The 21,140-nt window shown below is 49.3% G+C and overlaps 7 protein-coding genes across 7 annotated transcripts; 4 read left to right on the top strand and 3 right to left on the bottom strand.

Annotated features, from left to right (window-relative positions):
• Positions 1-1,578: 1,578 nt before the first annotated feature.
• On the top strand, positions 1,579-4,524 carry FMAN_09191 (uncharacterized protein; the record flags this gene model as incomplete). Its single annotated transcript, XM_041830003.1, has 3 exons — positions 1,579-1,999; positions 2,051-4,336; positions 4,388-4,524. 3 exons carry the CDS (start codon positions 1,579-1,581, stop codon positions 4,522-4,524), a joined length of 2,844 nt encoding a protein of 947 aa, XP_041680710.1.
• Positions 4,525-6,284: 1,760 nt separating this feature from the next.
• FMAN_09190 (uncharacterized protein) lies at positions 6,285-8,528 on the bottom strand (the record flags this gene model as incomplete). The annotated part of the gene is made up of 2 exons (XM_041830002.1): positions 6,285-8,323; positions 8,381-8,528. The coding sequence occupies 2 exons, from the start codon at positions 8,526-8,528 to the stop codon at positions 6,285-6,287; spliced, it is 2,187 nt and encodes a 728-aa protein (XP_041680709.1).
• Positions 8,529-9,652: 1,124 nt separating this feature from the next.
• Positions 9,653-10,343, top strand: FMAN_09189 (uncharacterized protein; the record flags this gene model as incomplete). Its single annotated transcript, XM_041830001.1, has 2 exons — positions 9,653-9,783; positions 9,914-10,343. 2 exons carry the CDS (start codon positions 9,653-9,655, stop codon positions 10,341-10,343), a joined length of 561 nt encoding a protein of 186 aa, XP_041680708.1.
• A 1,058-nt stretch (positions 10,344-11,401) lies between these two features.
• FMAN_09188 (uncharacterized protein) lies at positions 11,402-12,307 on the top strand (the record flags this gene model as incomplete). The annotated part of the gene is made up of 3 exons (XM_041830000.1): positions 11,402-11,641; positions 11,699-11,983; positions 12,029-12,307. 3 exons carry the CDS (start codon positions 11,402-11,404, stop codon positions 12,305-12,307), a joined length of 804 nt encoding a protein of 267 aa, XP_041680707.1.
• Positions 12,308-12,850: 543 nt separating this feature from the next.
• FMAN_09187 (putative ribosomal protein L37.e.A, cytosolic) lies at positions 12,851-13,484 on the bottom strand (the record flags this gene model as incomplete). The annotated part of the gene is made up of 4 exons (XM_041829999.1): positions 12,851-12,996; positions 13,082-13,153; positions 13,326-13,388; positions 13,481-13,484. The coding sequence occupies 4 exons, from the start codon at positions 13,482-13,484 to the stop codon at positions 12,851-12,853; spliced, it is 285 nt and encodes a 94-aa protein (XP_041680706.1).
• A 1,093-nt stretch (positions 13,485-14,577) lies between these two features.
• FMAN_09186 (putative isp4 protein) lies at positions 14,578-17,078 on the bottom strand (the record flags this gene model as incomplete). The annotated part of the gene is made up of 3 exons (XM_041829998.1): positions 14,578-15,530; positions 15,585-16,482; positions 16,530-17,078. 3 exons carry the CDS (start codon positions 17,076-17,078, stop codon positions 14,578-14,580), a joined length of 2,400 nt encoding a protein of 799 aa, XP_041680705.1.
• A 2,355-nt stretch (positions 17,079-19,433) lies between these two features.
• Positions 19,434-20,189, top strand: FMAN_09185 (putative ubiquitin thiolesterase L3; the record flags this gene model as incomplete). The annotated part of the gene is made up of 1 exon (XM_041829996.1): positions 19,434-20,189. The coding sequence occupies one exon, from the start codon at positions 19,434-19,436 to the stop codon at positions 20,187-20,189; it is 756 nt and encodes a 251-aa protein (XP_041680704.1).
• Positions 20,190-21,140: the final 951 nt, after the last annotated feature.

Here is a 21,140-nt window from a genome sequence, read left to right as displayed (position 1 = left end):
GATGATGGTATGCGAGCCACCGTGCTTAGGGCTATCAGGGGTGCAAGAGAAGTACTGTATACTGCATTTACGTAGACTAGAGAGAGGGCGCAATCAAGAGAGCCCTTTGTTTTATTGGTTTATTTCGGCCTTTGAGGCCAGTCTTTTCCGCTAAGAGCCTTCCTGTGAATGCTTATTCGAGGAATGAGTGATTGATCAAATCCTTGCGGGAGCAAACAATGCCAGGGTAGTATGACGACGAGCATTGTGATACAAACAACGCTTTGTGTGAAGCAAGCAATAATACCCAAGCCCTGTTGGATAAGTCATCGCCTGAAGACGGAAGCCGGGCCAGTAAAACCGATTAACGTCGCCGTTAATTAGCAGGGGTTGGATTGAGCCACCATCAGTTATGCAGCCTGTTGGCGATTGTAAGCCAAGCCGGTAGCGGCGAAGCGCCATGTCTTTCGACTCTTCGAATCATTGGAATGGATTGCCTAGTGGGAAACCCCCGTGAAAGAAGCACCGCGGCTTAGGTTTGCCCATTATTGACTGTGCGGGCATTGACTCGGAAAAAAGAGTCGCTGTCAGTTCGTGACTGCATTCCTCCATTCCATCAAGCGCTTTGCTTCCATGGAACCTCCTTGGTGCCGAGTGGCTTGTTTTCTTTCGCGGCATAGGTAGTCAAAACCCTTTAACAGAACAGGGCCCGTACATACAGCATTATATTAAGACCAAGGGCCCTACGGAGTACAATACAGGCATTGATGCCCCTCAAGTCCTCCATCCAGTGAGTGTCATAATTTATCCCGAGCGACAGGGGCTGGGGTTCAAGTAAGGTACCCGCATGCAGACTGGTACCTGGACAACCCCACTCAGAGTAACCTAGAAAACGGCCCTAAATGACAAGCCACTGGAGATTTAGCGCTTTGCTCCACAAGCTTCCATTGAAGAACAACTGGACCTGACTGAACCTAATGGACGGAAACCACATGCACTTGGGGGTAGGTCACGTTGGAGGTTGGAGGCAACCTGACCTGCCTCTTCATGGATACCTTGAGCTCTTCCGTTTCGGATGAACCAAGCATAAAGGGGATCCCCCGTCCGCTTGAAATCTGCGCCGCTTGAAAGGTACTAACACTTCTCCTCAAATGAGCACTTCTTCGAACTGAGGTTATTCGATATTCCTCTTGCGCCACTTCTGGTACCTCCTATCGTCGCTTCCATTTTCTTGTATCGCAGACGAACTTGGTGTCTTTGCCAGCTTTGTACCATATCTTGCCAGCTACTTTAGTACCTAGAGACTCGAGTACGCAATTATCCTTCTCTCATTGTTTGCTAAGTCTTTTTTGGGCTGGGATCGTCGACAACTTGTCATCCTTTCTCTTGCATTTCACGATCTGGACCACCGATCACACACTTATTGGAAACCCAGTTGCTGAGGCTGCGGCACGCCATGCGACAGTGATTGAAACTCATTCTGCGCCGACCGATACTCAGAGCCTAGAGCTTCTCTTGATTTCTGGGTTTGCAACCATTTGCACTATACGACATCCAAACACAAAGTTTGTTCGTGTCGCCAACGGTCGAACCACACTCATGGCATACGAAGGCGGCTATGGTGGCCAACAGCGACCTTACGGGGGCCAAGCACCGCCTAGGCATGCCCCGCGACAACAAGTCAATGCGCCGCCACAACAATATGGAGCATCACAACAGTATGACGAGTATCACCAAGACTATGGTTATGGCTCTGGACAGGATTTTGGAGGCCAACGTCAAGATCAGAATTATGGGAGAGGACCACCTCCACAAGACCAATATGGGCGTGGTGGTAGCGTGATACCCGGTCCTTGCGGAGGGCCCATTCCTCGCCCGCAGACAGCTGATCCGCATCGTGGGCAACAGCGCCCTCCTCGAGGAGGTCCAATGCCAGGAGCAGGCAGAGGCATTCCTAATGGACACCCTGGGCAAGGCGGAATACGTCCAGGGCCATATGCGTCGAATTCGGATCCCGCAGGTGAGTTTCAACCCTGATGCTAGGGGCACCAGCTTACAATCGTATCCAAAGCCCGCCGCCATCCTATGAACACGCCTCCCATGAGTCCTCGAGACGGGCATTTCGGACACAAGCACGTACCAAAAGAGCGTGGACGAAGGCCAGACATGCCTTATGAGCAGCAGATGGTCGATCAAATGTCGAATATGGATATGAACCAGAGACCGATGGTGCCAACTAATGGGCGTACCAGTTCCGATGCCCAACGCAGTCAGGGCGAATATGGAAGACCGCCAGTGAATGCGGGCCGCGGACCCCCTCCGAGAGGTTATCCTCAAGGAGGTCCTCCAAGGCAAAATCCAGGCTACGGAGCTCCGGATGGTTATGGAAATTATAACGATGGGTATAACGGCGCTCGAGAGCCTCCTGCAGGTGGCTTTGGCCCACCGGCACGAAGCAGAACGATGCCTGTGGATGACATGCGACAAAGAGGCAACATGCCACCACCCCAACGGATGGACGCAATGCAATATAGCACCCCCGCTGGTCGAGGGATACCACAAAGACCTTCGACTGCTGGCGGTCACCGAGCACCTCCCCAAAGGTCGTACACAGCTGGGCCACAAGCAGGCCCGGGAGCCCACTATAGTGGGGAGTATGATGACCAAAATACATACCATAAACCATCGACAGCTTCTTATGACGAAGTTTACGATGCCTATTTCGACAATCAACGTAACAGCCACCCTGAATACGGACCAGAATCCCAGCACAACCGAGTCAGCCTGCCGGACTTCGATGCTGCACCAGCTCCAGGGCAACGAAGTTCGTTCGAACAGTCAATGCGCCCTAGCAATGAACAGCCTCAGCGAGGAGCCCACCAAACAGCTGTCCTTAATCACGCCAAGTCACAACCAGTCCTTCGTCAACCTCAAACAGCCGTGTTTGAGATGGCTGGCGATGTGCCAGACGTCCCCGCAGTCCCACCGGTTCCACCGATGAGCAACTACCAGGCTGCGTATGATCAGGATTATAACCAAATGCTGGCCAGAGGACCTAGTGCACCAGCAGCTATGAATGGTGCTCGTACTAGTGGACCCATGAATCCGGATGGTCTTCCTTCACATCCCGCTCCTATCCGTCCGGGTCTTATGCAAGATTCAATGGTTCATCTGGGTAACAAGCCAGCTCCTATTCGAAACTACGGAGTCTCTACGCCAGCCCCCCAGCCGCAACCGCAACCGCAACCGCAACCGCAACCACAACCTCAGGCTCAGCCACGACAACCTCAGTATCAACAGCAGCAACGGTCGCCACCTAGGAACAACAGTCAACGGCAGCCGGCCAGGGACGAAGGCCCTGTTACCACACAAGAACTAGAACATCTCAGAATGCTGATCAAGAACAACTCGAGTGACCAGGACTCAGCATTGAGACTGGCCAAGAAGTTGGTCGAAGCTGCTGACGTCTTGGCACCTAAGATGCCAGACCCTAAGCAACGTACAAGGGCACGCGAGCGTTATCTTATCGATTGTCATAAGATTCTTAAAAAGCTGGCTAATGCCCAGAATCCAGACGCCATGTTCCTCCTGGCAGATTGTCTCGGACGAGGTCTCTTCGGTGATAGCGATCATAAGGAAGCTTTCACTCAGTACCAGTCTGCCGCAAAACTTGGACATCCTGCAGCAGCTTACCGAACTGCAGTGTGCTGCGAGATTGGCCATGAGGAAGGAGGTGGTACACGTAAGGACCCAATGAAAGCAATTCAGTGGTACAAACGTGCTGCCACTCTGGGCGATCCTCCAGCAATGTACAAGGTTGGAATGATCTTACTGAAAGGGCTTCTTGGTCAGCCCAAGAATCCCAGGGAAGCGGTGGGGTGGCTGAAGCGGGCTGCAGAGCGAGCAGATGGAGAGAATCCACACGCACTACACGAACTCGGCTTGTTATACGAATCAGCTCAACCCAATGATGCTATCATTCGAGATGAAGCATATGCATACAGCCTATTCCTTCAAGCTGCTGACCTGGGATACAAGTTCTCACAGTATCGACTTGGATGTGCTTTTGAATATGGATTGCTGGGCTGTCCGATCGACCCTCGCCAGTCCATTCAATGGTACTCAAAAGCTGCCACACAAGAGGAGCATCAGGCAGAGCTTGCACTCAGTGGCTGGTATCTCACAGGCAGTGAAGGTGTACTAGGGCAGAGTGACACCGAGGCCTACCTTTGGGCCCGCAAGGCTGCCATTGCAGGCCTTGCCAAGGCCGAATATGCCATGGGTTACTTCACAGAAGTAGGTATCGGCGTTCCCCCAAATCTGGAAGATGCAAAGCGATGGTATTGGCGAGCAGCCGGTAAGTGCAATAGAATCATACTTGTGGGCGACAACTGACAACAGTGCACAGCCCAAGATTTCCCGAAGGCTCGTGAGCGCTTAGAGGATCTAAAGCGTGGTGCAGGCAAGAACGGCGCGCGTCAGCGTGAGCGCATTTCCCGTAGCAAGATGGAGAGACAACAAGAAGGTGATTGTGTTCTCATGTAAACTACACGGTTTCATCCCGGGTTGCCTCAGACACATAACAAGGGATGAACATGAATTTGATGAAGCAAGCGGGACACGAATCGATGCCTTGCAGGCACAAACAAGGATTTTAGTCCCTGAGATGTATGGACTAAAGAAAGGGCGTTGGATACGGTGTCTTGGGATTAGCGTTGATTGCATATGGCGTAGATATATACCATCAGGGGCATTTCACAAAAACATCAACATTTTGCGCAAAATTGTCTGCATATAAAAGGAGAAGAACAAATGAGGAGAACGGGCTGCTGTTCCTCGTTTACTACAAGAATACAAATCAAATTGTAGGCTAAGACATCCTGAAGTATAGCTTATTCTTGCAACATTGATTTGTGACTCAAGCTCCTCGCTAATGTGGAAATATTTCCCAGTCTAATCATTCCCAATATTCAGCCTTCAGCATCAAGGACTCAGTTAGACCACGGTGGTGAATTTATTTCTCAGGAAGCGTCATGGCATACATCATCGGACTGACAAGTACCCGCTTGCCGCCCCTTGAAAGGGTGTTATGAGTGTGATGTACGGTATATGCGTCCGTACCTATGCTTGAAAGACACGCTGTACCTCGGTATAATAGTGTCCCATTACTATGAGCCCTCAATTTCGATCTCACCTTGATATCAAAATTAATCAGCCGGACCTGACAAATCATCCATAGTCAGAGGAAGACGACCATCAGAATCTGTGCCGCGGCCAGTATCCGACAAACCGTTGCCCGAGGATCCGAGCTTAGATGCAGACAACTGGCATTTTTACGTGCAAGATAGCGGTTGCTCGTAGTGACTCACATGCACGTCAGTGTTATTTCAAACTTGGTTATCATGGTGAACATAAAATGGTAGGCAATGAGTTGATTATGATCACCTGAGAAGCCCTCCAGAGAGGCTATGATATCTTTTGATACGGGGCGTGTGACTGTAATCAAGCTTGATCATCAGCAGTTGGTATCGCTCAGAGACTGTTTCGCAGTGTGCTCTAATAAGCTCTTTCTTTTACAAACAAAGCTCTTCGAGCCGTGAGCCACTTCTCGTTGTTGATGATCTGAAACCTGAAAGTTGAGCATCAACGGGTAAACAGAAAGGAATAGACAGCATTCAATTAATGGTACTTGATTCTAAAGATACATGTCCCTTCCCCGAGACTGTAAAGATCAAAGCTAATCCCATAATACTCAACTACCATAAAACGTTGCTGGCTCAGGGCATATCTCTCACGTATAGCAGGCAAGAGAGCCTTTAAACGCCACTTAGTCGCGACATCACCTGGCGACTCCTCATTCTTGTGCTTGTCAGCTCTGGGTATGTGACGAAAGTCGATAGGGGCAGGCCTACAAGACTCCAGCTACATGTCCCGCTATATTGTGGTAGTTCAGACCGGAACCGGGAGGACATCCATCAAGGCAAAGATATGGGAAGCAACAGTCAAACAGCTGGGCTAGTCTCTTCTTGCTTGAGGTTTCGATAGAAATCACCAGCGATAGCCGAGTTAATGGATGCACAAATCTATTCTCAATAATACCACGAACCGCCACCTTGACTAACAGAAATATTCATTCTAATCATGCTGGGTCTCAGTGGTCAATGCAATAGCACTTGCGTGCCAGGCCATATGTTGTAAGTAATAACAAAACAGATAAACTCCGTATCGTCAAAATGGAGGATCATGCGGTGTGCTCTGTCTCATGCAGTAAAGGTGTCAAAACTCCAAGCAATGCCCATTCGAAATCAAAACTTCTCCATCAAATTTGCTCGAACTGTCCACATGCGTGCCCTCTTGCCGTAGATGTACATAGGAATTGTGCATAGCATTAGAAGCAGTTGGATTACACCAATCCAGATATACACCTTCTTCGGGCCATCGCCATGCAACCAATGCGTAACGAAGAGGCTGAAAACAAGCCCATGTAAGATATTCTTTGAAAAGTTAAGCGTCACCAAAGCCTCTCCGGCGTATTGGCGGTAGCTGTCCACACAGAATGTGATGGATGTAGTCGATCCAAGTGAGCACCCAAATGACACAACTCCAAAGAAGAAGGTAGGGACCATCCAATGATCTTTTTCTTCTGCCGACCAGCCAAAGCCCATGAGGCCTATGCATGTGCTGATGAGGATGGGAAGGGCCATGACAAGACGGAACTCAGGCTCGTAGAGACCACCGTTACGCCTCGACATGATCTTGACGATAACGTCACTGACCTTGCCAGCCACGCCAGTTCCCAGGATACCACCGATAAAAGGCGAGATATACACTAAGCCAGTCTGGAGCGCGGTGAAATTATAGGAATCCTTGTCGCGGTATATCATGGCAATCGATTCGGAGATGACGATAAGCCAACCCACAGAGCAAGCATACACGGCAGCTGACCAAAGGACCGCCGGGTATGCGAATAGAATGAAAGGGCGGATCATGACCTTGAGCCAGCTATCGCTGTTTAGCCTTCCATGCCAGGGCTTAAGCTGTTGAACGAATGACTTTGGAGGCTGCTGACGGAGGTTGTGTGTGTAAGCCTGAATCTTGGGCGGCCCCTGGAGCCGCGAGGCATCGAGCTTCTCGTCCTCGAGGTTTGGACCTAGCTTGAAAGACGCGCTGATGGACTCACTCCCAGTCGTACTGTCGACATCCCCTGGGGCAGCTGGGTTTTTACCAGACGGATGGACTACCGCCGTAGGCGAAACTGGTGTCACAGAGGCTGTGGCTTCTTCAGCAGCGTCGCCAGACTCAGCAAAGCCAACATGGAGATCCCGGCCTCGATGAAGAGCAGCAGGTGATTGACGTCCATCTTGAGCATGGCCCGCACCTGCGAAGTGCGCTTCAGGCTCACCCTGAAGTAGCCCCTCTCCGCCAGTTTGCGGAACCGCATGTCGAGATGAGAGCCGGCGAAGAAAACTTGGACGCTTGGATGGATGCTTAGGTCTTGCGTGGGGGGTGCGATCCCAAAAGGTTTCCGGGACAAACAAGAAGAGAAGTACAGCACCAAAGGCAATAATCATGGCCAAGATCCAGAAAACCCAACGCCACGAGAGGCCGCCAATGATGACGGCACTGACAAGGGGGACCAGATTCTTGCCGCCAAGCAAAAGAAGAGTATAGATACCAATGCGGTAGGCTCTTTCATGGAGGAAGAAGATTTCGGCAATTGTGGCTGATGGAAGACATTCAACAGGGCTAACTGCAAAGCCCTGGAAGACTCTGGCCGCGAGGAGAGAATTAAAGCTTGGAGACCATGCTGCCCAGAGTGATGTCCCAATGAACAGGAATGCACTGCCCAGATATACTGGGCGTTTACCCCATAGGATAGCGGTTGGTGAGAATACAACGGAGCCGAGGCCCATTCCCATCATGTAGAGTCCGGTGGTCAAAGCGACCCTCTCGACATCCATGTCGTATGTCTCTGCAACGTCGGTGAAGCCGGCGGCGATAATAGGAGTTGTGCCGCCGCCAATCATGCAGTAGAAACCAAGCGACAAAAGAGCAATGTCTCGTTTCCAAGCAGGCCAGTTCAAAGGATCATTTCCTGATTCTTCAGGCTGTGGTTCTAGTATGATAGCCCCATCACTTGTTTTCTTCTTGCCGTCACTCTCGTCGGGGGAAGCTTGACTCTCCACTACTGAGGCAGCAGCAGCAGCGGCTGCTGCTGATGAGGCTGATGTCCTTCGTGTATCAACAGGAAAGCCAGCAGGAATAGATGAGTGAGAGGTTCTGGCGTGCACATTCCGCAGACCAAGAGGCTCATTACGATGTGATGCCAGAAGAAGCACGGAACCTATAACGCGTCAGTCATGCGAATTTGATATAGAAACACGTGAGCTTTTGAGCTTACCTGGAACTTCAATAGTCTTTTTATCGTTCAGAACACCCATGCTCCATCTGGAAGGACCGTAGGATTCGTCTGGCATGGCACCGGCAGGCCCGCCGCCGCCGCCCAGGAAGCGCCGCCACCTGGGCACGTTTGATTTCTCTGACTGCATAAGGAGGACTTTCTCAACTAATATGCAAATTAAAACTGGAGGTTTGGGTTGAACTTCTGATGTGTACAGAGGGGTTCTCGATAGGATGCTTGAAGAGGGAGATATAGACCTTGATGGGTAGTCTAGAAGTTGAACATATTTCGATTGTAGGTGTCAAGTGGATAATGATACAAGGGGAAACAAAGCTTCTAATGCAGGTCGCGTCTTCGAGGAGGGAGAACAAAGTGAGGCTGGAAACAGAATTCTAGGTTAGGGAGATTGGATGATGGGTGATGAGAATTGTTTATAGGTGAGCGTGATAGAGATGGGAAGCCACCTTAGGTAGTTTCGTCGCGAAGCAATGCAAGTCATCAGGGTCCAAATAATTGTGGAGTGTTCAAGTCGTCACCAACTGCAAGCCAAATGGAAGGTTTATGGCAAAAAACAGACTCGGCTTGGAATCATACGACAGACGACGTAAAAACAAAAAAACAAAGGAGCAAGACAATGTGCCACTTCGGCTCGCTGTGAGGAATATATCCTCGCAAAGAAACAATGCGCGAGGAGGCGGTAGGGTTATAAGTAAGGCTTCTATGCTTCTCCCTGATAACCTAGGGACTGACTGGACTGGACTGGACTGTAACGGTCTACCCTAGCACTAGGTATGGACTCGACGGATAACGCGACCAAGGTTAACGTTGGATCACCAGGCTCAAACTCCACTCCCATGCCTTTAGGCCTGGTGACAAAGGATCCATCATCCTGTTGGCTACTTGGCGGGAGCGGCGGCAGTGCCATAACTAAGGACGATTCCAGGTTAAACCAAGTTTCACTTCTGTAGATGCTGCACGCGTGACCGACTTATTGTTGTTTAGACGGTGTCCCGTGCGGTCGGCACTCTGCAGCGTCTCTTTGCAAGCTAACCACTGGCCCATCTCACTGCAGCTGCCCCAGTAAACAAATGCATCCCCCACCTTGTGAAGGGTCCTGTCGCTAGGCCATTACATCATTCCTGACATGGATGGGCGTCTTACCATGTCTCACCTCCAAATCTTCGCTTGAATTCCATTCTACCGAAGCATTTTAGGTCCAATTGCACTTTCAGCTTTTGGCCATTGAGGCTGTGGTTCATCTCCAAGATCATAATGCACACATTCACCTTGCGTACTGGGCTCCGGCCTTTCTGCAATAAGGCGCAGACGATACCTCGTTCATTCCAGCGAGCCTTGATCTCTTCGACTACATCGCGGCAAGCCAAGAACCAGATATACGCCCCGTAAGTCAGATTGCTTTGCTTTGATAGATCACATGTCTCCGCACATGTTCCCCCCCTTGTAGTCCATTTGTCGATCGCTGTCTTTGTCTCCCTCTGCCGAGAAATAGCTTGTCTGTTGACCGCCAGCTAGTATCCGCAACAATGACTCCTTCTCGACCTATCTTTCACTCTCGACATCGTCCCGGACCCCCCTGCTGACCCTGTGGACCGCCTCATGGTGCTCAACCTGCAAAGTCGTAAGCCCTCTCATCAGAGATCTTGTAGAGTCTGGCGTTGGTGAGGAGGAGGGAGGCGTGTCTCTTGCGACGGTTGAGTTTGATTCACCGGATATCATATCAGGAAGTCCCAACTTAGCCATGACTTACATGATCACCAGCATTCCCACGCTCTTAAGTTTCGATGGTGGGGAGGCACAAACAACGACCAAGCTATCAGATGCCAGAAAGCTCGCGGACAGGGAGTTTCTGAAGGAATGGATCCGAACTGAAGCCAGGAGACATGGTGGCCGTGGAGGAGGAGGAGGCGGTTCGTCTATCTTTGGAGGGCTGTTTGGCAAATAAGGCAACATCAAAACTCATCAATGATCTGTATAATACACATGTTTCCAGGGTATTTTCTGCCTTTGGAACCATGCCAACAATATCACAGCCAGATGTCTAGAAGCTCACGATATCAACAACACCCCCCACAAATACTCGAGCAACATCGTCACGTCGGGCTGGGAGACAGGTATCTTTTGCCTAGAGTCTTCTCTCTTCAAATAGTGGAAATGCTCGCCATTGCTCGCTCTCGGCCACTTCCCCCCATATAAAGATCAAGTTCAGGAAGAGATATCAACCTTGGCGTTTGTGTGTACGGTCAGTATCAAATGTCTAGTACCACACTCAAGGATATGATGCAGGCTTGGCCTGAAGGACCTGATCACGTTCCTCGCTATGGTAATGCTCTTCCAGGGTAATGTATTCGCGACCTTGAATCTTGGTGGTTGTTTTTAGGCCGAATGAAAATTGTCGACCCAAACGAAGCCTTGCCCGTTATTGAGGCCCTAGAGTCCATGAGCAAATTCATGTCATACGAAAGTCACTAGCTGAAGATTCGGCATGTCCCGTCTTAAGGAAATGGGAAGTTAGACATAGACACATCATCTTCTCATGAGCGTTAGCAGGCTTGAGAATATTGTTAGACTTGATGGCGATGGTACTCTATAAAGGAACAGCTCATCCAGGTAAGGTGAGGTCGAACATTCCCTCCTCAAGATTAAAGCACAGATTCGCGAGGTTGTGAGTGTTAAGGTTAAATATGCAATGATTTTCACTCCTTGAACGGTCAAGTTGAGTCATGTTGGCAAACCGTAATCAACCAGATGGAAAAGGACTCCTTCCACAAACCCCTACTTACGCATATCCTAGACTGGAAAGGGATTCTTCACACGTTTTCTTCATGATTCAAATTTCCAATATGTGATAGTGAAGGTAGTGTTGACTTTGCCCATTACCTACCTACCTGCGAGGTGGTGTCCTCTCGCTCCACTACGCACTGAATTTCTCGCACAGTGCCACTCAATCCTCAGAATATTTTGTATCAATTCAATATTTCCCTCCAATATTTCAATCCCAAAATGGCTTCTACTTCACGGATACCCCATCTTTTGGAGCCCTATATCTCTCTGCCTCCAGAGTCCTCACTCAATCTTATCACTAGCGTGCTTGGTGCAAGCGCGAACTGGCTGGTTCTGCGCCATGTGTATTCATACCTCAGAGGTAGTGCAGATGGAGATGAGAGCACCAAGGACACAGGCGTCATACTGCTGAGCTTCATGAGAGATGGTGCCTTTTGGAGAGAGGGTTCTACAAAATTGGTAACAAGTTCACAGATCAATGGACCACCTGTATACGCAAATACTGATATGAGCCAGGGCCTTGATTTAGATGCCCTAAGTAGAGCAGGACGCTTCACATTCATCGACGGTTTCTCAGGACTCTATGGTGAAGCTAAGAACGGGGTGCTAGGCACACGAAAAGAGAGGACGCTTCGGAGTACGGAGCTTGCAGACATCAAAAGAGAAATTGAAGGCGCTATCACGGACTTACGTGCGTCGCGTAAGATCCTTATTATCGACCAACTTGATGCGCTTCTCGCTGTCACCGATGACTCAACCACAAGTCTCACGCTTCAAGACGCCGTTCTTAGCCTACGAAGTGTAAGTCTGCCCGGAAGCAGTGTGTCCTTGCTAAATCCTTTGTAGCTTGTCCACAGTACGCTACTCACTCTGTCAGCCGACGTGCCTCTTGTTGCTACCCAAGTTACGGCGCTTGAGCGAGAGCACGCCAGCCTCGTGCTTTCTACAGCACATGAAGCTGACATGGTGTTCTCCCTACGGATGCTTGATACAGGGACAGCGAGGGATGTCAGCGGAGTAGTCCGCATTACAGGACCTGGAGCAGAGGGCTTGGGTGGTGCTACTGAGTATTTATATCATGTTGTTGCGGACGGCGGGGTTAAGGTCTTTGAAAGAGGGACATGATGGATGCGAAATAGAACCCAAAATCAAAGTCACGAGCAATCCCCGTGGCAGTTGCGGAATGTTAATATCGGAACCGTCGCTTGAGAGTCTTTCAGTTTGCAGGCCAAATTTCATTCAATAGGGCGTCATGCACGACACGTGAATTTCCACGACAGACGGCCAAAACTTCTCCTCACATATGTCCGCTCAACGTACGTTCATGCAGAATCAAGATGCCATTTCAGAACCTCGTAACCGAAACCCTATGGAATCTCAGAAGAGCAAAAGGGTCCTTTTTTTTTTTACTTCCTTGCTCAAACATGTAAAACACCATGCCCATGCTCCAAGCCGCTCCTTTCATCCACGAACCAACAAACACGACCGCCCGTCCCAATCACCACCCTTACTCCGGTTCCGATCAGATTGTCCTTGGGCCTAGGCTCATATTATGAGCCGCCATTGCTGTTGTATGTTCTCAAAGGAGCGGGTGTTTTCAACGTCCGTGGTGGAAGAGGGGTAGGCCGGAGAGGTGGTGGAAGGGATCGGAAGGGATGCGGTCCCCATTTAGGCCTTCTCGGCAGTAGCGCCTCGAGCGCCCTTGGGGGTACCAGTCTGGAAACCGTTCTTGAATCGTCGGGACACATCCTTGAGGTAGCGAGTGCGGCCAGTACCGACGGTCTTTCTTCGCTTAGCCTTCTCGGACCAGTTGTCTGTCGACGCAGTCAGTAATGCTGTCCAAGAGCGTCGAACACTCAATGTCGGTTCATCGACGCCATCTGTGAGAAGTTCACGTACACTTGCGGATCTTGGCAGCAGGGTAGCCGCAAGAAGAGCACTCATGCTTCTGAACGTGAAGAGAGCGGCGACCTATTTGGGATCCCATCAGTATTTCCGTCCATCTTGATGTTTTTAAGCCTCGCCGTTCAGATATCCCTCGATTTCCGCCATCGTTTAATTTCGGCGTTTGCTATGTTTCGAATATCCGTTGCACAGATCGAGGGCTGTCTGACCAGCGAGACAAGAGGGCATAAGAACTAACCGCATCGTCGGCACAGGGTGTGCGTCTTGTTGTGACGCTTACCGAAGCTGGAGGTACCCTTCGCTGTTGAGACGCATTAGCAAAAACTCTTAATTAATCTCGGGAGAAGCATCGTCTGCTGTTGTTTCGCGAGCAGCTGACGAGCGGCGACATACTCATCTTGGCTGTGGTGTTTGGGCGGTTAGTTGAATGGCGATCGAGAATTTCTCAATTTGGGAGACCAATTTTGGCGGAGTGAATTTTGGCGGAAGGTGCGAGGTGGGATCATGTGATTAGTTCTTAGGGCAGGAGCGGATTTACGCTAGGTAGGGAAAGAGCAAGAATTGACAGTCACGTGCAGCTGTACCACCAAACTTAGCGTCTTTGAGGTGTACAACGGGTGTTGGGCGCTTTGAGCGTCTCGTGTCTTGCCTTTGAAAGCTTGGGAGGATAAATTGCATATAAGTCCTTTGCTGTAAGGTGCCAATGCACTGCCTAAATTAAGGTAAGGTAGGTGCCTCACAGATGCCATCTCCAGGTCTTATGAAAATTTTGCCAGAGGAAGGCGCAGAGTGGAGATGCCATCTACCTTAAGGAACTGGAGGTACCTATGCCATGAAAGAGGGAAGGAATAATACGATAGGCAGGAATATCCTGTTAGGCTACCTCGCTCTGTTTTTCTTCTCTTCTTCTTTTTCTTCCTTAGCCATCCTTGGTATGAGAAACGATAGTTGACTTTCTCATATTTCATCTTGGCTCTCTCTTCCCCTTAGATGAGATGCATATCCAATCTAGGGGAGGAAGGAAAATTCAGGATCTTCATCTTAAGGGATAAAAAGATTTAGATAATTTAGCCTAAGCTTAGGAGACTATTTGCTAAGTTTATTTTGGCACCTCTTCTAAAGTCTTTAGATTTTCTTGCTCCCCGAGGCTTCATGTGCAGTATCATCGAAATCCTCGCTTCCACTGATTGAGTCTTGTATAACAGTCACTTCATAAATGAAGCCCATTTCCTCTGAACGCCATCATGAATCTCAAATTTAATTCAAGGTACAGCTGTAATTCAAATGCACTTAAATTTCCACTTATGTTCAACCAGCTTCTTCCAAAAAGTCCATGAACATTAATCATCATTGAGGTATCTCGCACGTGTAGTAAGAAACATTGCCAAGCAACAAACAGCCTAGACCATAACGCCTCGAAATTCCTTCAGTTATCCAAGTCTTTCTTCCCAAAACCATATCCATGAACGACTGTTTATAAAATTGGTTACCTAGTTCCAAGTTGAAGGTCCAATAAACGAGCCCTTGGGAACCGTCTTGGAGACCGCCGTGGTCTTCCAGTCCATCGTCTCCAACGCGCCATAGTTACCCCACCAATTGGGGGGAGAAGCACTCGTCAGATACAAGGTGAAGAAAATCACCATCGTTGACATGATGAGACCACAATCCAGTGCCGCCGAAGTGACATAGTTGTACTGGAGCCACCAGCCCGTGTATCTTCTCTTAACGAAGCGGTTGAAGAAAGCACCGACCATGCCCCAGCACAGATAAATATATACAGAGGCTGGGGGCAACATACCAGCACCTCCGTAGATAAGAGGGGTACTGACGTATCGCCAGATTGAACGAGGCCACTTGCGGGCCAGCAGCCATGTGATGATTGGTGTCACAGCACCGACCAGCCAGAACCACTGGAGCGATGAGTAGATTGAGCCATGACTGAAGATACGCGCAGGTCCAATGGCCCCCCAGATCACAGAGGCTGTGTAGAAGACGCGACCACCTGGGCAGGTATAGTTGTTGGGCTGGTCGACCGCACAAACGTCAGGAATGTGTCCCAGTGCCCAGTTCATCACGCAAATCTGTACAATAGCCGACCAGATTGAGGCAACCAGTTGTGATGAAAACATGACTCTGGGAGGGACCTTCATGTAGTGACCAAGCTTGAGATCTTGCGCAAAGTAAAGTGCCTGGCCCATGCAGATGTAGCCGTAATTCTTGAACATCATCATGGCCATAGGGCGACCTGGAACCATGTAGCCAATGATGAACTCAGTCAGAACATTAAGACCAAGCTGGATATTGGTGATAGCCTGAACAACACCGATTGGGATCAACCACAGCACGGGAATAAGGAGGCAGATGAAGTACGCCCAGACGGGGAAGCCAGTTGGCCATCCAGCAATCACGCCAATGGAAATAGCAACCATAACAATGAAAAGAGCTGATGAGTGTCAGTATGAAAAGATATTGTGTTGGTGAGTGACACAAAACTTACTCGCATACCACCAATCCTCTGCATCTCGGTACTTCTTCATCAGTCGCATGTGAACGTCATCCTCCTGATTGCGGGCCAGCTTGAATTGTCTCCAGATCTCATGTCCATGGTAGAGCACAACGTGAACAACAACTGCTGTAACAGCTGCAAAGGACAGACCGTAAGAAAGGGCAAACTGCGTCGGTAGGAAGAGTGGCGAGTATTCCTTGTAGGCAGTTTCGTTGAACTGGAAGTTACTGTCGAGGATTCTTGTAACATTGTAGATGGCGCCTGTGTTGTCGTAGGACTCGGATGACTGGACTGGGAAGTAATCCGCATACCAGGTACCTGTAAAGTGTATGCCCATTGAAATGCAGATGAAGAAAACAATGATGCCCAGGAGAACGTTCGCGATGGCGTGGAAGGGAGGGATAAGAGGGGACTGTAGGTAACCGCTGTACACGGTCCAATCGAAGGATGTAGGCATCAAGCCATAGCCAGTCATGCCACCAAAAATCTTGTTGACTTTAACGTTGTGGGGTGCAAGCCAGCAAACCCAGGTGAAGTAAGAAAGACCTTTGAAGATCCAGCCTGGGAACCAATACCAAACAAAACCCCCAGCTCCAACGATCAAGAACCATCTATACCGTCCCATCTTCCAGCCATTGGTCTTGGTAGGGTCCGAGCCGGAGTGATCGTGAAGCGTATAGAACAGGGCACAATTGACCAAGTCAGTGGGCCAGATCATAGCAGCCGGCCACACCAGAAAGCGACGGGCAAGTCCAGCCAATCCATATCCAGTACAAAGAGTCGTGATGCCAAATAGGATCTGGAAAGCCCAGCCAAACTTTTGGCCGTAGAAGATTTGCTGCGCGAGGAGTACATCAGTTGCGTAGAGAACACCGCCACCGTACGCCGCCTATCTGAGTCAGTGATGCTTATTAGGAGGAGGAAAACTGTGCATACATTGGACATGGCGACAATTACGACATGCTCCTTGTAGTTGAATTTACCGGGCTTGAGGTTGAATTTGAGACCGAACAGGGTCCATTCTCGATCAGGCATGATCAGGTCCCAGCCAAGACCAAACGGATAGGCGACAAGTTGGACTACGTAGGTAGTGACTGTGACACTGGGGTTTCGCAACGAGAAGAGCATATTCACACCGGAACCAATGGTGCAAAGAATCAACCCGATAGTCCAGGCACGGATGGTATTGGCAGGGACATCAACATCGTAGTTTCGGACGACAGATCGGACTTCGGGATAGGGGCTGTTGTCCTCCATGAGCGCGTGCTCAATCTCAATCCCCTTCTCGGCATTTCCAGTCGCGATAGCGGCGTCGACATCTGTGAGGTCATCGATGGGCAGATTGGGATCGAACTTGTGGGACTTCTCGAACTGCTGTAGATTCTCGAGGTAATCACGACCGGAGGCGGAGACGGTCTCGAGAGGGCCGGGGATCGGAATAATATCCTCGGCCTCGTGGCGTTTGCGAAAGAGAGACGGCGCCATGATGATTGATACCCTTTGCTCGAGCAATGGATTGTTTCAGCGACAGCGAACCGACGTCGACGCGTGGTTTGAAGCCCGCTACGACAGCGACAACAACGGCCTTTGGTCTTGTGGTATTGAGAGACGATGTTGAAGCGAAGGAGAAAGCCGACAGCGGCTGCTGCTTTGCAGATGTGGTTATACAGACGACCTGAGACCAGTACGGGGGGGGGGGGGGTCTCTCAGCCCCAAGAACCAGGAGGGCCTAAGACTGAGGAGAAGTGTCGCTCCCCGCGAATCGCACATTGACACCACTCAATGCTGTACTCAGAGAACCGCCATAAAAACCTGGTGCTAGACGGCTTTTGGCTATAGTGCGAATGTTCGTGCAATGCTATCGCGGGCGACGGCACAATTGGATCTAGACCACCTTCTTGATCAGGCATGGGCTCGGGCTCAACCTTGTCGAATGCAGACTTCGATGGCCCCCTGTGGTTCCTCAGTCTGAAAATTCGGACCTTTTGTCGAAAAAGCAGCATATTTTAATTCGTTGGTATTCTTGTTCGATTCTTTCGAGGCGGCAATGTGCAGAGTCGCCAAGTGTTTTAAAACATTTCAGCGATCATAGTAGCTCGGCTCCTCTCGACTTCGGCTAGGTTTCCCTATCGCAACGACAGCCCAGTATGCCTAGGGCGCCCTGTTTGTCCTCGATGTCACATCAGGCATTGGCACGCAATTGTGTTATCTTACTCACCCAATGAAGATAGGCCCTGATGGCGTTCAAGCCTTCGGAGCGCTGCTTATCTCCAGCCTGTCCGGGGTTAGCCTCGGCCCACAAGATAAACCATGATGTACGTGAAAATACAGCGACTGGTGTGTGCGTGTTTCAACGCCCAGCCTGGCACTTTTGTCAACATAAACGGCTCGACCGGCTGTCAATCATGCTGAGAACGTCAAACGATGGTCAATTTCTTCCCTATCGTTAATCGATTCAGGGTCCAACCAGACTTCAATTACCTCCTGAACCATGATGCCGGGTTCAAGGTCCTAGAGCCGGAATCCTTCTGGAATCTTGAGGCTTGAAGGGTGGTGGAATCTACCAGACATGGATTATTCCAGGACTTGTGCTCGTTTCGTCCTTTCAACTTGCTCAGCAGATACAGCATGTCAAAAAGTCCAACCTCTAATTTGATTGTCCCACCGAATTGACCTAGAACTCAGTCTCTTGCAAAAGGTCCTTTGTGAAGGCAAAGATGGTTCCATTTACCTCTGATCAGCCTCCATCACGTGGCGAACTTTTGTGAACTTCTGCTCGGCTCATATCCACTGCAACCAGAAGTGATGGAACCTTTGATCAGACCACTAAAAGCTCTCGAAATCTCTGCCGGAAATTTCCAACTCAGGGTTTGTCGTAGTCAAGGGAAACTATGAGGTGGTTTCGGGCAAAACGATGGAGGGTTGAGGTCTTTTGTTCGCCAAAAGATATATTAAATTGAGTCTGGCTTAGTAGGTATTCATGGCGAACTGTACGGAGCACTCAGTAAAGGCCCACTGAATTCAACCACACCCGAGTTTCATGTGTAATTGAACTTTGACAGAATGAAGAGGTTTTCTTCTTCTGTCAACAATCACAAAGCTATCAGCAAATGTGCCTAAAGGATACAATTGCCGAAAAATATAGGTGTTATCATAAGTTGTTCTTTGGAAATCTTAGGTACACAAGCCATACACATGGAAGCCAATTCTATCGTTTTGTCATACCGTACATCTTGCCGATAATGTAAGGGAGTATTGGATCGCGATAAACTATTTCCAGCGTTTCATAAGTTGATACAAGGAGGCTTTCAAGTCAATTCAAGTTCCATATTCGAAGGCATGTAGTATGAACTACGACGTCCCCCCTCGGAAGCCAGTCACCACTGGCCATTGCCAAAGACCTGATGGAAATACAAGATGGATAGTCTTATTCTCTGTTGCTGATCCATCACGACTTCGCATCGAATATCTACATAGCGAAACTTTCCACGCCGTGTCAACATAACGGTAGTGATATGTACTTCGTTTGTCGTTGGCATTAACTCCGTCAGATTTCACACACACTCAAGCTGTCACTTTGTGTTTGATTCACATAGTGGCAGTTTGTGTGGAAGCCAACTCCAGCAGATGACGCATTGCTGCTGCCTACTAGGTAGGTATCTTCACTTCCATGTTCACAGCAGTGGAGGCTATCGTTTCCTTCCACTCCAGCCAACTCTACCTACCTAGGTAAGTTTTTAAATAAGGTAATTAAGATATAGGTAACCTCGCGGAAGCAATCGCGGGGTAGACATCTTGCAAGGTGCATCTAAACTTGTCACTCCCAACCCGACCGGCATCATGTCAGCAACACCAGGAGTTTCCTTCAGAAAGGATGGTACGAAGACATTCATTCCACTCGAAAACAATCCAGAAGTTTTCACTGAACTCATCCACGACCTGGGCGTTTCTGAGAAGCTCGCTTTCTACGACATCTACAGCATTGACGAACCTGAGCTGCTTGCCATGATCCCTCGTCCAGTTCATGCTCTAGTCTTCATCACTCCTGCACCTATGTGGGCGCGCGTTCGTGAGAATGACCCAGGTTCAAAGGAACTGAGTTACGATGGCTCTGGTCCAGACGAGCCAGTTGTGTGGTACAAACAAACTATAGGTCACGCTTGCGGTCTCATTGCTCTCCTTCACAGCGTGAGCAACGGCACAGCCAAGAACTTCATCAAAACAGACTCGATCCTCGATAAGATTCTGAAGGAAACACAAGATCTCAAGCCTCTCCAACGCGCCAATCATCTCTACAACTCGATAGATTTGGAGAAGGCTCACATGGCTGCTGCAGTGACTGGTGACACCATAGCCCCTGCGAGCGAAGAGCCTAGCGGATATCATTTCATCAGCTTCGTTAAGGGCCAAGATGGTCATTTATACGATCTCGAAGGAGGCTGGGGAGGTCCGGTTGATCGTGGCACATTGGATGAAGGTGATGATCTTCTCAGTAATAAGGCATTAGAAGTTACTGTCAAGAGATTTACTAAAGCTGCTGAGGGGAACCTTGAGTTCAGTATCATCGCACTGGCAACTGTTCCAGATGGCGCCTGAATATAGATCCCTGGAAACCGACTAGTCACAAGAAAGCAATGATATTAATCTTTTACGCGGAGTTTCTCCTGTACGGTGGGTATTTCCTATGTGCCTGACCTGAAGCATCAACTGATCTGACTGGGTTTTCTCCGTGACACTTAGATATTTCTAACCCTGCCTAAGTTCATATTGGAAGTCTTTCGGGATTGTGTATCTGGTCTTTGGTTCGGGTCTTTGGTTCTTAATATTTCACGACGGCTGTTGTGCAATGCTCGATAGAGCGAGTTGGTGCTTTCACAACTTGAATTTGTTACACCAGTCCAGTTCATAGATTCATGTGCCTACTTCTTACCTGTTTTTGTTTTCCAATGAGATGTTGGCCTACCCGTCATATGGACCATTCACGTCAGACAGTAAGTAACTCGTGAAGTAGACTAACCACAGAAGGCGTTCGAACGGTACATGATTAAATTGTGCGTATTCAGCAGCCCGTTGTTCACTGTCTTTAGAAGGTTTGCGTCCGACACTTCTCGAAGCTCTTTAGGGTTATGGTAGTGGTTTAATGTTGAAGGCTGAGGCAAAGAAATTATATTTCATGGTGTCGAGTTCTTGCTTTGGTTGATGGGATGGATATTCCCTCCGCCTGACACTGCCCAGACTGGATGGCGAGGTATCTATTCTCACCTAGCTAAACTGTATGTCGTTGAGATCAGATCATATCCTTCCTCATGCTTTGGATACAAGTTCAATGAGTCGGCTTGTCCTTCATTCTAGCAATTATTGTGACATGACTACCAGGTAGTGAGGGCATTCTTCAGCCTTCAACATACCTAGATAGCCAACATAGTCAACACAGTCAACATCCAGAAGGGTCTCTCATGCGACGGCCGTGGAGACTTCAGACCCGGGACTCCATTCTGCAAAGATGCACTCTGAACCAACATTGTAAATCTTTTGCTCCTCGACTTG

The sequence above is a fragment of the Fusarium mangiferae genome, assembly GCF_900044065.1.
Source record: "Fusarium mangiferae strain MRC7560 genome assembly, contig: FMAN_scaffold004, whole genome shotgun sequence".
In the NCBI taxonomy this organism is placed as follows: Eukaryota; Fungi; Ascomycota; class Sordariomycetes; order Hypocreales; family Nectriaceae; genus Fusarium; species Fusarium mangiferae.
This window is presented reverse-complemented; position numbering and strand designations above follow the sequence as displayed.